The sequence below is a fragment of the Primulina eburnea genome, chromosome 6 (assembly GCF_022965805.1).
Source record: "Primulina eburnea isolate SZY01 chromosome 6, ASM2296580v1, whole genome shotgun sequence".
Classification (NCBI taxonomy): Eukaryota; Viridiplantae; Streptophyta; class Magnoliopsida; order Lamiales; family Gesneriaceae; genus Primulina; species Primulina eburnea.
Genome location: NC_133106.1, coordinates 29794159 through 29810064, shown reverse-complemented (window position 1 = coordinate 29810064; position 15906 = coordinate 29794159). Strand labels below are relative to the sequence as shown.

The 15906-nt window shown below is 31.7% G+C and overlaps 1 protein-coding gene across 1 annotated transcript; it reads right to left on the bottom strand.

Annotated features, from left to right (window-relative positions):
• Positions 1–8417: 8417 nt before the first annotated feature.
• On the bottom strand, positions 8418–12060 carry LOC140834128 (signal peptide peptidase-like). The gene is made up of 12 exons (XM_073198786.1): positions 11863–12060; positions 11351–11440; positions 10822–10937; positions 10574–10725; positions 10365–10450; positions 10149–10276; positions 9960–10010; positions 9739–9825; positions 9555–9624; positions 8938–9074; positions 8751–8828; positions 8418–8664 (listed from the first exon to the last, which is right to left on the bottom strand). The coding sequence occupies exons 2-12, from the start codon at positions 11388–11390 to the stop codon at positions 8590–8592; spliced, it is 1020 nt and encodes a 339-aa protein (XP_073054887.1). The 5' UTR covers positions 11391–11440; positions 11863–12060; the 3' UTR covers positions 8418–8589.
• Positions 12061–15906: the final 3846 nt, after the last annotated feature.

The window sequence follows — 15906 nt, the reverse complement described above, 5'->3', positions numbered from 1 at the left end:
GATCCTTGCGAGTAAGTACCAAATTATGTTTGTAAAATCATACTCTATATACAACAACGTTAGCGATTTCAGCATAGTTATTAATTTCACCATACAATTTCAGCATGATCAATTGTAGCGAATCATCATTCACCATTTCAAATCTTGTAACCAACATATTAATTTGAAGTTATGATAGACAATGACAATAAATGAGATGTTAGCAGTCAAATCTCACTCTATAAATAACACACAAAATTTTGAATAAGTCACCATAAAATTCGAGCAAGGAGAGACTTTATTTTCGATCAGCATTTCAGTAGAACAGACTATTTTCAAACACCAAGCGAAACTCTATTAAGCATATTACGATAAGTGGAATTTTTTAAAACTCGTGTAATTTGATTTAAAACTAACCAGCATGTATTTTATATGTTTAAAGTCTGATTCTTCAAATAAGTATATTTGAAGTGCATAAGTTTATGAACAAATGACATGAATACATATCCTAAACATACTTGATTCATATTATTCATTATTTTTGCATCACCCTTAGATGATTAAAATATAGGAGATTAAGATCAGTTAGTCATGAAATTCATAATTTGTTCACTACATACATTTGATTCATGTTTGTCTTGAAAATATAATATTGATGTACATATACATTTGTGATTAATTTATGTGGATATATAGTTGAAAATGATTAAAAAAGTTGGGATAATTCCTTTGCTTACTAAATGACTCACCCATCTCATATAAGAATGGAGGAAAGATCGAAGAAGATGAGAAAGCCCAATTTTGGTGCAGATGAAGAAGATTCAAATAATTATGTTTATTTTATATTATATTAATCTGCTACATTTGTTAGATATTTCATTGTTTCTGTTATTGAGTTGAACATTATAAAGAAAATGTAATTCGGTAGTATGAACGCCTAGATTGGTTTTTGAAATTTGTATTTCTGTGGTTTGTTGTTATCGAATGTATAATTGGGTCAGTGTCACTCGCCTCGGGTCAGGGGCGTGAAAATATTGATTATATAAAAAAAATATAAAGGAACACAACAAAGCATGATGACATAAGTAAATCTATATAATCCTTAAAACGGGTCGACCCTGATTTATACCTACAGTGAAAATTAATATTTTTGACATAAAAAATAATATTTTCCATGTTTCAGATCGGGTCGGATATCTGCATCACAAAATTGACTCGTGAGATAAATTTTTTGTATGATCATATATGAAGGTAACTATTGTGCAAATTTCTGGATGAGTTTTTTTTTAGATTTACTTCATTTATCACTCAAAATTTTATCTCATGTGTAAATTTTGTGACATAGAAACTGTTAAGATATTGTTATTACCCTTCAATTTTGGTGATTGATAAAATCAAAACTGCGTCTAACTGTTTCAAGAAACAACCACAATCTATCGTGCACAACAGGAACGCTTCAACCCCTTGATCTCAACCGCTTGCAGAATCTCAGCAGTTTGAAGAGTTTCAATCGTTAAAAGTTTTCCAACCGGCTACTTAAAGACTTCAACGGCTTCATTTAAGGAGCTATTTATTGAACACTTAATGAAGAACATTATCTGACCGACTCAGAACATTCAATAGTTTTGCACTGATCAAGTCAACCATATCTTGCTCCAGTCCCGATAAAGATCTTCATTTATGTCACTATCACAAAATGGAAAGATTATTCAATTATCCTACAAGTTCTGATAGAGCAAACAGTTACTATAAAAAGGATATAGCTGCAATTCTTCAGAGGAACAAGATTCAAAGCTGCACAAGCAAAGAGAGTATTAAATGTTTTCGCAGCTGATAGCCACAAATCATTTCAACACTACATGTTTATGTTACATATTTTTCTGACCGCTGGACTGATAGCCTATATAAGTGAAGAATTGAAGAATGCAAAGAGATCGCTGACTTTTGCACTCTACGACATACTAGCTTTTCTACCGCTATATTGTAACATCACTAAACTTACATATCTGAAGATCTTGACCGCCTTTAAAGTTTCATCTTTTATCACTCATTTAAGCACGCACTTATCAGAAATCTATATGATCATTCAAGGATCAATCTCGTGTTATCAAGCATATTGTTTCTTTATATCAGTAACCTTTGGGTTATTTGATTTATTGAGTGGTTTAGTGAACCGATGTTTCTTAAATATCCAGATGTATAAAATGATCAATAAGAGTTCCAACATAAGCAATGTGATAAGTTCTGATTGGAGTGGGTTGTTGCAACAGTTTGTAAAGCCAAAGTCTTTTAGTAGAATTCTTCTTGAAAAGGAAGAAGGAGTGATGTAGGAGTTTTATCTTCGAACATCAATAAATCTTGTGTCTTTAATTCTGCAATCTCTTACATTTTGAAATGTTTCTTGTTAACAAGCTAGCCAACCGGTTGTAGCTATTATTATAAATTATGAACCGTCTTCCGCATTTTTTAAGTGGTTCATTTCTAATGGTTCGAGAAAAGTTTCAACCGCCTAAAAACGATTGTAAACAAATTTAAAAACGACGATTTCTTAAAGAGTTTATTTAACCCCTCCTCCTCTAAATTCTTTTCTGATCCTAACAGAAACTATTATGCAAATTTCTGGAAGATATCTCTTTTAAATTTACTTTCATTTATCACTCAATGTGGTCGATACAAGTAAATATTATTTTCATTCTTTCTAACATGCTCTTGTTCCAAAAGTTTGGGACGAAGTTTCGAATTTAAAAACTCAATAGTAACAACGCCCTCTTCAACCAAAAACAAATTAAAAAATGAAACTCATATTATTGTCTCTGCTAGTTAGGAGACTGATTTAAAAGTGAAATTTGTGTTGCTGTACGATTTTAAAAAGTGTATTTGTACCATTACCACTAACTATATTTTTTGGTAAACAGAAAAAACTTGTACCCATAATTGGTATTAGAATCAAATGTCATGTGTATGATTCTCTTGGATTAATTACAATGAATTCAATTATTCAAAGAAAAATTGTTCGGGAGCAATGACTGCAACTTTTAAGAGAGCGATCGAAACTTGACGTTTGTGTTACTCTACGATTTAAAATATTGAAGTTGCACATTTTTCACTAACCATTATTTTTTATAAAATGAAAATTACTTGATCTTATACAATTCATTTTAAACATATCATTCATTCATATATATCAGAGTGATGAGTTTATCAGATTAGTAACGGCTGAGTGAGGTCTTAAAATGCAGATATAAAACATGTAAAGATTTTAATCATGACAGTCTACGATATAAATTGGATTTTTTTTAAAAAAAAATATTGCGTTTTGTGGTGTAGAAGATTTTAATAAAACTGGATTTTGTTTGTTTTTCTGAAATTTTTTAAAAACTTTGTTATTATATATATATATAACAAGTTGAATCAAGTCGAAATATTTTCAAAAGCAAAGAAAAAGTGATCTAATTGAAATAAGAACAATTTTTTTTATATAAAAAAAGTGAATTAAAAAGCCAATTGAACATTCATTAATAAAATAATCAATCATATCTTGAATCCATGTTTTTCCCCGCAAAAATAGAAGAAAATGGGGGAATTGACAAGGACCAACACCACGAGCGAAGGAGCAAGCTCTATGTGCTTTTCGAAAAAGGAAAAGGAGAATGGAGCCACCAGTCAAAATCATGGCCCCTTTATAAAAAATGGTCCTTCCCTTTAAGCACATCAAAAATATATGAAGAACCAAGCTTAAAAAAAAAAATTAAAATTATTATCAACATTTTACCAAAACACAAAAACCTTTATAAAACCGTCTTACGAGTCAATTTTGTGAGACAAATCTTCTACCCCACCCACCCATGGCAAAATTAATTTTTTTATTCCAAAAATACTATTGTATTGAGTCAATCGGTTTAAAATACGAATCACTTTTCTTTTCTTCTGAATATGGAAAGATTTTTAAAAATGAATAATATCGACTCATCTTAGAATAACGACATAAGATATATACTATATGCATGCATGTCGAATTTTATAATACAAAATGAATTTTAAATGAATCTATTTTCATCCATAATTTTAGGCCTATCTTTTATAAAAGCACCAGCCACCGATGGTAGCACATGAACAAAAGCTGGCATGAAACAACATTGCTACATTTTTAGGTCAACTTCTCCTATTGGATTGAATATTGGTCCCCAAATTTCACTAGGCCCCTTTTATTTTCCTATTCTTCGTAATTGTCCCTATGCAATGATCTTAAAAATTAATTGTATAATATATTTTTATTTTAAAATATTTATTAAAGACAACTGTGTTCAATTTGAAGTTTAGTTTGGTTTTTTGCAAAACAAACTTCACGATTATTCATTTTCGTTTGTATGACAAAAGTATCTTTAAAAATAATAGATAGATAAATAGATTCAAGAAACTTATAAAATTAATCATAATCCAAGTTAGATTAATTTTAAATATCGTTTGTATGAGTACGACATATATTTAGTTTTGATATATTGCTCATCCATCATATCTATCAATAAGATGAAACTCAGTAGACAACATATCAAAATTATATGTACACCAAAAGTTTGAGTATAGGAAACAACATATCAAAATTACATGTACACCAAAAATTTGAGTTAGTTCCTACATATATATATATATATATATATATATATATATATATATATAGACACATACACGTAGTCTATTGAGTTTCATCTCATTGGTAGGTACGATGGATGAACAACATATCAAAATTATTAATTCCGGTTGTAAATTTGCGGCGAGTTGTTTTCAATATAAAATTGTTTGTCCTCGCGTAATTGACATTTGTTTTCTATGTATTTTGAGAGTAAATAACAAATTATCAGCAAAGTGTCATTTGGTTTTCTGTCCAAAAAGCTTGGCTCGTAGATAGGTTATTTTAACCTTTCAAAATGGGAGTTCTAAAAACTGTGAAACATGATGGACGGTAAATATCAAGTTTCAAGTTTTACAAGTTTGAGCGATTTTAAGCGTGAAAATGAATTTTTATTATGATTTTAGTTTTTGTTCTAAAAAGTGTGACACGTAATGAACCATAAGAGCATCTCCAACCCATTATGATGTACGAAATGCTTTAATTGATAATGAATATGGTCGTTCAAATATTTGAAGTTGTATTTGTAATATGTTATTTAATTTAATGTTGTGTATTAATTTTACTTCACCATTTTAAATTATTTCTAGTTCAATTCATATAATATAGATTTCAATAATATATTTAAAATAATTAAAATAATCATTTATGTAAGATTATCGCAATTATTAAAAATATAATATTAAATATCTGATATAAAATATAATTATAAATATATCACTAAATTGGAGATAAAAAAAATATTTTGAGAATATTTTTTTTAGAGTAAGATTTGAAGTAAATGGATTGGAGATGAATATTTTATTTGGTGCAGAAATTACGCTATTTTAAAATGCAGTTGCTTTAAAATAGAGTTTTGGATAGAGATATCATAAATGTAAGTGTAATGCCCGGAAATTTAATTCTTGTAATCTATAATTATTGATATATAATTTGATATGATTATGAAAGGATTAATCGGGACACGCAAATAAGACTACATGTGAAATTCGAGAAAGTTGGGCAGAGAGTGTGGCGCGCGAGTGGTGGTTTTTGACCGTCCGAGCGCCAATGTTCAATAGGAATATGTTTCGGGCAGAAGATGTGGCGCCCGGGCGGTAGTTGTTCATCGCCCGAGCGCCAGTGCGTGACAAGCCGAGTGTTTGGGCAGAGGATGCCGCGCTCGAGCGGTAATTTTTCACCGCCCGAGCGCGAGCCATGCAGAAGGAAAATTGGACATTTGTATTGATGCATATACGTGAGTATATATATACAAGTAACGAAAATCTTCAGAAACAAAAGGAAAAAAAGAAATTGAGAAAAGCTTCTGTGAAGTTGTGAAAAATCCTTACGCCTTTTCTGAGAAATCCGTCCGTCCAAATTGTAATCTGACTTCAGTACTGTAATCCTATCGACGTAGGCTACAACTTGACGTAAGTTTTACTACGTTTCGACATGTTTTGGAATTATGATATTGTCAGAATTGAATAGGATTCATATATGATGTTCTTGATATGTTAGACATCGTAGAATCGAAGTCAGACTGAGAAACAGACTGATTATGGAATTGTTATGAATTTTTAGGGTATATTGATTTATACCAGACAGATTTGAATTGTGATTGAATTACAGATTGTAATGGACATGAGTTATGATTTGTAATCGATGTCTGTTGATTTGGTATTGACGGGGATACTGAGATTGTACCGTTGTGCCGTTGATTTTGAATTAAATCCACATTGATCAGATTGTTATTGATTTGAAAGGTATATTGACATGAGATTATTGGTACTGCCATTGTCAGATTGAGGGATTGACAGAGTTTGGATTCCAGACCAAAACTGCAACGAAAAGTATAAGTCAATGTGTATTGGGACATCGACTCAAGTAGGATGTACTTGAGTTTCCCTAAATCACATACTTATTATTTGTTTATCATTGTGTTTAATGATTTGATTTAAATGCTTGTTCTATGGAGTTATAGGAGAATGCATTAGACGAGTAATCTTGTGACAGAAGTACCTGATAGTGGCAGGTAACCACGGGTACATTGCACGATGTCACAAGATATGGTGATAGACCATAGTCTATGACGGATGCGTCTGGACACTGAATGTTTGGTTATATCGACTTGGATAGAACTGGAGTCCTTTCTATTACTGTTTGTCGATATAGGAATGCCACATCTGGACACCGGGATCCCTAGGCTAGGAATGAGTCTAGTCTGAATCGTGGAATCACGAGTATTGTCGACAGATTGATATTGTTTACATTTCGGATTTTGATATGTATTACTGTTATCTGTTTCATGCTTTGTATTGAACATATGACTGCATGTTCTTTGATTTATACTGGGATTTATTCTCACCGGAGTTATCCGGCTGTTGTCTTGTTTGTATGTGTACATGACAACAGGTGGGACAGGTTCAGGGTCCAGGAGATGAGAAGAGATCGTGATTAGAGTGGAGGCTCCGGACTTGGATTAGATATATGGTCGAACACTTGATATTAGATGTTTAAACCTTGGTGGAATAGATGTTTGTGGTACAAGAATTGTACTTTTATTTTATACTGAGTTGTATATTAGTTTGATTTCACTATGTTCCGCATTTAAAAAAAAAAAATTTAGACCCTGTTTTATAATTGATTAATTAGTCCCAATGACGATTATGATTTTGATTAGCGTCCGGGTCCCCACAATAAGTTTCAAGTTATATAAGTTTAAACGATTTTAAGCATGAAATGAATTTTTATTACGATTTTAATTTTTCAAAACCAAGGTTTGGTTTATATCTTTTTTTCCCTAAACCTTCAGTTAGGATGGCAATTTTTCGATTTTTGTACTTTGAAAATCGATCCATACAATGATTAACCGAAAATTAGAGTAAAAAAATTCAGACTAATATAATTATTTTCTTAACATATTTTTTTTTTTAAAAAAAATATATATATTTTAAAATTATTTTAAAAATAATGTGGATGTCCGTACGCTGCTGCCACATTGCATCCTCCATTGCCTCTTGGCATATGGCACTGCTATTTCTTGTCCAGCTAAAATATATAATTATAATATTTAGAATTATTATATCGTAAAACTTTATTATTATATTGCTAAATTTTGTATTTAATATAAAGTGAGATTTTGACAAATTAAATTTTATATTTATTTTTTTATGTTGTACGAATATCGATGTATATGTAGCATCATTTTTTTTATTTTAAATTTTATTATTATTTGTTTTTTAGAACTTAGATACAAGTCTTATTTGATAAAACAAGACTACAACATCCCAAAAATGAAAGTTAAGTTCAAATTCAATAATTGAAATATAGATTACCTTATATTGACGAATCGGTCAATCATTTTTTATAAAAAAAATCTTTATTCATAAAATATTTCAATAATTTATCTTTCAAAAAATTCGTAATACTTTTGTTGTTTTTAAAAAATTATTTACTTATTTAAATATGTGTTGATTTAATTTTTGAAAAAATAAAGAAAAACGTACTAACATCAATCAACTTATTTTTAATTTTATTTTTACTAATAATATGATTTATAAAAAATTAATAATGATAATTAGAATATGATAAAAAATTAATAATGATAATTAGAATATGAACATTTTTGAATTTTTGTATTTAAAACTCTTAAATTTGTGTTCTTTTAATTTTTTTTTTAAAAAAAAGAAAACAGTGTATGATTAAAATATCTGCCGTGAATGTGTGAAGAATCCAGATTTTATAAAATTGGTGAAGAATTTTTTTAAAAAAAAAACATGTAATATCCCTCACCACATTGTATTGAAGCCATCAGTGAATAAAATCAATCTCAAAGCAGAATATTCATAAAATTGATGAGTAATAAAATTTCATCTTTCCAATGTAAGAAAGTTTGACACAAAAACTCTGGTGCATGAGTTAAATGTTGCTAAACTGTCAAATGTCCTCAGTTTTCAACTAAATGCATTTCAAATTCTTCGTCTCCAACCTATCAAATATCATTAGTTGACTTTCTTGTTTCCATCAGTTTCTTCTTCCGAACTCGTCGCAGCCTTAGATTCATCAAATTCCAACAACTGCATTGGAAAAAAAAACACTAAAGTTTCAAGAAGAGTAATGAAATACAGCCAGCCAAGAAGATTTTCAAGCGTGGATTACTTACAGCTTTGGCTTCACCATTCCATATGCAGTGTACAGCCAAGAATCCGATAACAGCTGGCACGATATATAGCAGTGCAGGCTAGACGAGTACAATTAAATAAGAAGAGTAATTATGTAAATCATAAAAATAATACGAGGGTACTGTTTATTTTGGACGATAATCTAATTTTGCCGAAAAGTTTAGTAACCTGTGCAGCTTGAAACCAGTTCATAACTGCGATGGTAAGGATCAAACCGAATGTGTATCCAGCAAAGGAGCTATTAAAATATTGGATTCCTTTCCCTCTTGAAACATCAAAGCGTAGAGCCAAGGCGACAAAAATTCCTGGAAAATAACATATCTTAATATTTGATTCGTCTAAGCACTAGCTTGAGCAAAGAAATTAATCATAAAAGTTCTATAGAGGGTGAACATGTAGTATTTGTTGGACCTAGTGTCTAACCTTATACCAAAAGATATAGTTGATAAAAAAAATGTAACTCAAAAATTTTAAACTGCACAACTACTCAAGCATCATATCTCACTCACTGTGCTAGTAAGGGCAATTCTAGATCCTAGCAATCGTTTATTTTGATTAAAAAAAAGAGTTCTGCATTCTCCTAACAATTGCACTTACAACTCATAAGCACTAAACACATAAATGATAAAACCAATAAAAATCGATCATCTGCTGCAATACCAACAATTACCCTCTCCAACAATCAAATCTTTACATTTTATCACAGTGGTAGTCATTGCTCTCCAGCAGGATTTTAGATTGAAATTTGATATGACATTCAAAATTTTAAGTTGATATTTTCGTACCTGGAATTACTATATCACCAAGTCCTAGCATTGAAAATGGCCGTGTGGAATCCGAAGTTGGAAATAAAAGCTGCCAAAGGGAGACAAGATTATGATATATATGGATTGAACTATTAAAAATTCTTCAACAAGTCTCCAACGCCTTGCCAGGTCAATATTTGATTGTCTTGAAATATGAACCGACCTTAATAGGGGCTTCAAAAGATTTCGCAACGCTAACCATCACTGGTGTAAAGAAGACCCAGAATATATCGTATACAAAAAGACCACCCTGCAATTCGAAAATGTTTATGCATTCATTAACTGTGGATACAAACAACACTATGAAAGATTAAGAGAAATATGTTGATGGACATGTAAACTTAGTACAAAAACATTTTTACAGAAACTAAATGCAACTCTCACCAAGAGAATAGCACCAGTCTTAAATGAGCCAAGTGAAAGCATTTCAATTCCCTGGAATCATTAAATGATTAAAAATAAACATGAAAGTCAGAAAACCAGTTCTCGTGAAATGGAAATCCGCAGTGGACGTTTCAGATTTCTGTCAAAAACGACAGCTTTTAAGGATACTAAAACGTGTAACTCATAAACCTGAATGCAGAAAGAGAGCCCTAAGATATTGTTAGCTAGCCAATGCTTCTTTGACGCATACCATGCGCAAAAGAAAGCTCCAGGAATTGCTGCAATGATTTGTGATTTTGTAAACTCAACTTCCAAAGCTGTATAAAAAAAAAGTAAAGATAAATATCATTAGTCTGAATGTAAGAAGCAATATGATGTGAAGCAGAGACCATGATGATTACATACACCGAAAATATGGGAAATTCCAGGTAATGATGTTAGCATTCCACGGCTCCGGCAAAACTCGTTTAATCGCCGGTAGCAACGTTGCCCTAAAGTTCGAATAAATAAGGAAGATTTGTAGATAAGTACCATTGTTCACTACTAAACTGAAAAAAAAAATTACCACAAGAAAAAATGAAAAAATAATGATAACCAGTATAAGAGAAACATACGAAAGAGCAACGGTCCCAAGTACAAAAAAATAGCATGTTAGCACAGCATTAACCAAGTCCTTCGATAAAAATTTGAAAAGCAAAAACAATGACAACAACACAGCGCTCCCAACCAAAGGAAATCGCATGGCATGTTCTCTAGACATTGTTTCCTGAAAAACATAATAGTGTAATTCAATAAAATGAAAAGTATAATTCGTAAGCATACAAAATCAGATCAGTAGCTTTTCATTTGATACACAACTTACCGACGGTGGAGTCGGCTTAACAGAGCGGTAGCATCCAACATACACTGTTAGGCAAGCAGTCAAAACTACATTAAGATTGGGGTCTACATTCAAAACAAGAGGGGCGATGGTCAACCCTGCATCAAACAAAGTAACACATGATCAGTATGTGCTAACAAAAACTGAAAAAGAAACTATAATCCATCCAACCGCCATATTTTTACCGTCATTGAGCCTCAAGTCATATAATCAGACACAAGCAGGGGGAGACCCATATTTTTCAAGGCGAGATGGAACTATATTTCTTTAAAATATTATTTATAAAATTTCAAAGTTCTTTCATCTTATTGTTGGGCCGTGGATACGAACACTCAAAAAAGGACACACGTCCATAAGTTAAGAAGGAAATTTTACCCCGCAAAGACTGATCAAGGGTAAGTTTAATATATGCACAAATTCATGGCATCATTCTCGGGCAAACAATTGATAGAACAGACAAATAATAATTTTCGTGGAGAAATGTAACAATTAAAATAGAAAAACATCATACCTGCCAATGCCAAATTAACCAGCCTCTCGCTATTCTTCATCGTAAATATTGTAGAAATTCCGAGCTTCCCTCAGTTTCTCACCAACGAAACTACAAAGCAAGGAAATGAAAATTGTAAAAACATGTCAATTAGCAATATTTCCAAAATTCTTTACATTAAAACGTCAGACAAAAATATAATCACATTGTTTGTTTTTGTTTGTAATCTAAAACAAAAGTCCGCGATCTGTAATCAAGGCACCAAGAAATACGATCTTTCAAATCACCAAAACATACGACCTTGGGTAAAACGCATCTCGAAATCCAGTCAAGGATTAAGAGGCCCATATCAAGAAATCCTCTGACAACCAGAGAATCAAATTCCCCACAATTATTGAATCAATTCATAAAATAAAACAAAAACCCATGTCATCTAATTCTTCACTAACAAGAATAAACAAAAAAAATTACATCTTGATTCACCAAAACGAATATACAATAACGTATAAAAAGAGAAAGAAACAGGGTCAAACCTCGAGAGGAGACGTAGATTCGGGCTTTTATCTCTACCTTTTGAATTCAATTTCCAAATTCAACACAGATCAAAGAACCGTCTATAGAGTGTTTAGTGTGTGATTTCTCACACAAGGGGAGGTTTTAGTTCTACCGTCAAAAGGAACGAAGAGAATGGAAAGGGTTGGACGAATTTGAAAACATTATTGACTTCAATTTTCTTGAAAATCTAATTATAATATATATATATATATATTATAAATTTTATTTTAATTATCGTTGATTTTAAAGGGAGGGATATAGAGAGGATATGTATAATTCATTAGTCCGGAATTGGGAAAAAAATTAAATTTGGAAATAATCATACATATACATATATATAAAATTTTGTCATTTAAAATAGACCAACCAACCTATTATTTGAAAATAAAAAAATAAAGCAGCGAAAAATATAAAATCGTAAATCAAACAAACCTAAAACTAGTATTTTTCAAAAATAACATAAGCTCTTAAATTATCTCAAAAACCCCTAAAAAGCATAGAAATCATAAAATCTTTACTAATACAAAAAAACTAGCAAATGTCCTCAGTTATGTGAACCATCAGCCCAATCAGATCAACCATCAAGTCCTCTCATATCATTATAAACATCCTCACGCGCATCATTCACACCTAGTGAGTCTATTGACTCAGCAAACATTAACCGTAATAACAAGTATATATATACATCCACAAACAATAGTGAAAAATACTTTTAATAAAATAACTTTGAAATGAACGTGCATAACTTTAAATCATTTTTTCTTTCATCATATTTTTTTCCTTTCATCATATGCGTATACATTTCACTTTTATTGAATTCAGATAATTAATTGTGACTTTCATTTCAACTTCTGGTCACCATGGTACCAGGCGACGGGGATATTAGCGACACTCTCCCCCGTCAAGTTAACCTTGGTCTTACATATCATCATATCCTTTCGCATTCGTTTTGGTATTAGTCACAATCAAGTCACCTCCTTCAATCCTTTCATCATTTTCATCTTATAAAAATTTATGCATATATCATTTTTCTTTTAAACCAAGCATGAAACACGTCTTTTAGTTTTATCGTTTTTTTCATCATAAAATTCCATAAACATTCAAAAAAACATTTTAACATTCATTACAGCATTCAGGACAGTTTCAGGACGTCTTACATTTTTCAAATGTAAAATGACCGTTTTGTCCATGAAACCTTAACTTCTCAATTTGCTATTAGACCTTAAGACGACGATTCAAATTCATCCAAACTTAACATAACCTCTTAAAATACACCCATAAACATTTCTTAGGTGTAAACTTAAGCTTCTCGACTAAATTTTCAATTCGTTTTAAAACTTGAACCTACGTCCCGGTTTTAAGCTGAATCGACTCGAAACTTAACCAAACTTGACTAATAGATTATTAACACATAACTAACCCTTTTTCAACCCCAATCAAGCAATTAAGACCTATAGAATAGCCCTAACAGCCTACTGAATTCCTGCCCCTTTTTCGAAAAAACCCTAACCTTAACAACCTTGCACCCCTTCGAACCTAGCCCTTAACCAACAAGACCAGACCCTATGAAACCTTCCTAGGATCTTGATCGAACCCTTAGACCCTTCCTAGACCAGCTCTACAGCCCATGCATGCCACAACCCTTAACCCGTCGACTTCAAGCCTTGCACGACCCCAACTCATGCCTACAACCCTCCTTCTTGCACCAGGTACAGTACCAGCCATCTAGGACCACGACTTAGCCCTCTTAGGACCCATGAACACGTCTCTACAGTAGCTAGCAGCCGCACCCTCCTAAGAACCCAAAACCGTGCCCTAGTTTCCTCCAAAACCTTATAACGTGCGGCCCCTTCTATCCCGAGCCATACCAGCCTACATCATGCATCTTAAGACCATTAACATACTGAAAAACATCCCCTTTAATGACCCTACAATGGCAGCCCCTTTATGCATCATTAGCATGAATTTAAAAGCATGAAAACTCAAGTTTTATCTTGTACAAGCTATGAAAATGAAATATATAAGCGGAGATCATATTTATCATGCAATCATATATAAACAAACATAATATGGTATGAACGATGAGTGAAGGAGGATTAAGGCATGCCTTTGCATGTTTCACCCACGAAAACAATCCTTTATGCGATGGACGTTGGCGGAGAGACAGGAAAACCTTGCTGCGTTTTCCTTTTCCTAAATCACTTGAATTGCCTTGGATGTGAGGGTGTGTGATCGTGCTGATGGAGAGAGTCCTAGTGCTTGGCGTGAGTTTGTGTGTGTTTAGGGTTTGGAAACTCTATATTTTGATATAAATAATTGGGTAGGAGTTTAAGCCCAATAACCTTGGTATAATAGTCTCATTAGGCCCATTATAATGTAGGTAAAATATTTTGTTTAGGAAATTTTTCTAAAATATTAGCTGAGTTCCCAAAAAGTATTTATTTTCGTAAAAAAATCGAATACCGGTTTAAAATACGACTCGGGGCGTAAAACACCTCAAAAGACATCATTTTCGAAAATAACTTATAAAATATACCATATATTAAATAAATAAAGATAATCATTTAATAAAAATATTTTTTCTTTATAGTCTCTAGTCTTCATTCCTCGATCGCGTCTTCAATAATCTTTAAAATACAGTTTTATGCATTCTAGTAGAAATCCATATTTTAAACATGCAAACATACCTACTACATTTAATAAATGCAAATAAATAATTTAAATGAGTCATTTTTCCTAGATTTGCATGCAGTTGGATTACGTTATCGCATTTTGGACCTTACAATATAACTCAGAAAGCAACATTTCGGCATATTCTCCGAAGCAACATTTATCAAGTATCACTTATTTGAGTCTGCCTCTGCCAAATTGAGAACTCAAATCTGCATACCCTTAGTTGGATTTTCAGCAAACTTATGGATGTATCCTTAAATGGGTTAGACACAATTATCAAAAGATCTCGAATTTAGATAATGTTTGAAGTATAAATACAAATTGAATATGATATTTTCATATAGTGTGCCAGACATTTTAATGTGACATATTATTTTTGGCTATAGACAAAATACATGTGACACCTAGTACTATTTTTGGATGAGGACAATGTATGAGCAAATTATAGCTATTTAAAATTGAATGTTGCAATGTGTCTATATAAAGTCATATTTGCCACCAATCTTATCTGATCCATTCATTCAAATGTTAAAGGGAAGCTCTACTGAATTTGAGAACACTCTAAAAGTTTTATCAGACCATTTCGAAGGATCACTATGTACTGATTTTCTACTCACTATCAATTTCAAGTTTTTTATTTCATTCCACATAAATTCCATTTGTTCAATCAAAGTTGTTTACCAGGAGTTTTGGTAAGTCTTGTCGAAGGCAGTTGTACAAGACGTTGTAACAATCAAAGTATTCTAATGATTCCTTGTTCGAATTTCCAGAAACAAGTATTTGAGCTTTTACTTTCCTGCACTTGAATTCTTGCTGCAAGTTTCGAACTTCTGAGTTTCTTGATTGGTTGATTCACTGAGTTCGGTGAGAGTATTTATGCACTTCTATTTAAAGTATTTTAGCATATTGAGATTAGTTCATTACCATTGACACCAGTTTTGAGCACAAAAAATTTCACGAAATAGGGAATGAAAGTAATTAGGATGTCTTTTGTGAGACGGTCCCTCTAATCCTCTCTAATTCCACGAAAATGAGGAATGAAGGCGACATCATCATTCAATGATTCAACCATTCGTGTGTTTTACAATAAATAAATTCTCATAATAAAAATCTTAATTCTAGCGCATCAATAAGTCATAGCAAATAAATCTCCACCAATTCATTTCACATAAAAATCAATCAATATCACATAATCATATTTTTTTGTAAATATATTTATTTCTTGTATGTTATCTGACAGTAACATATCTTTATTATGACTGATAAATAATTGGTAAAATATATAATTTATTTTTGGGTGTTATAAGTTCAACTGAAAAGGAAAAAAATGCTACAACTTTATAAGTTAG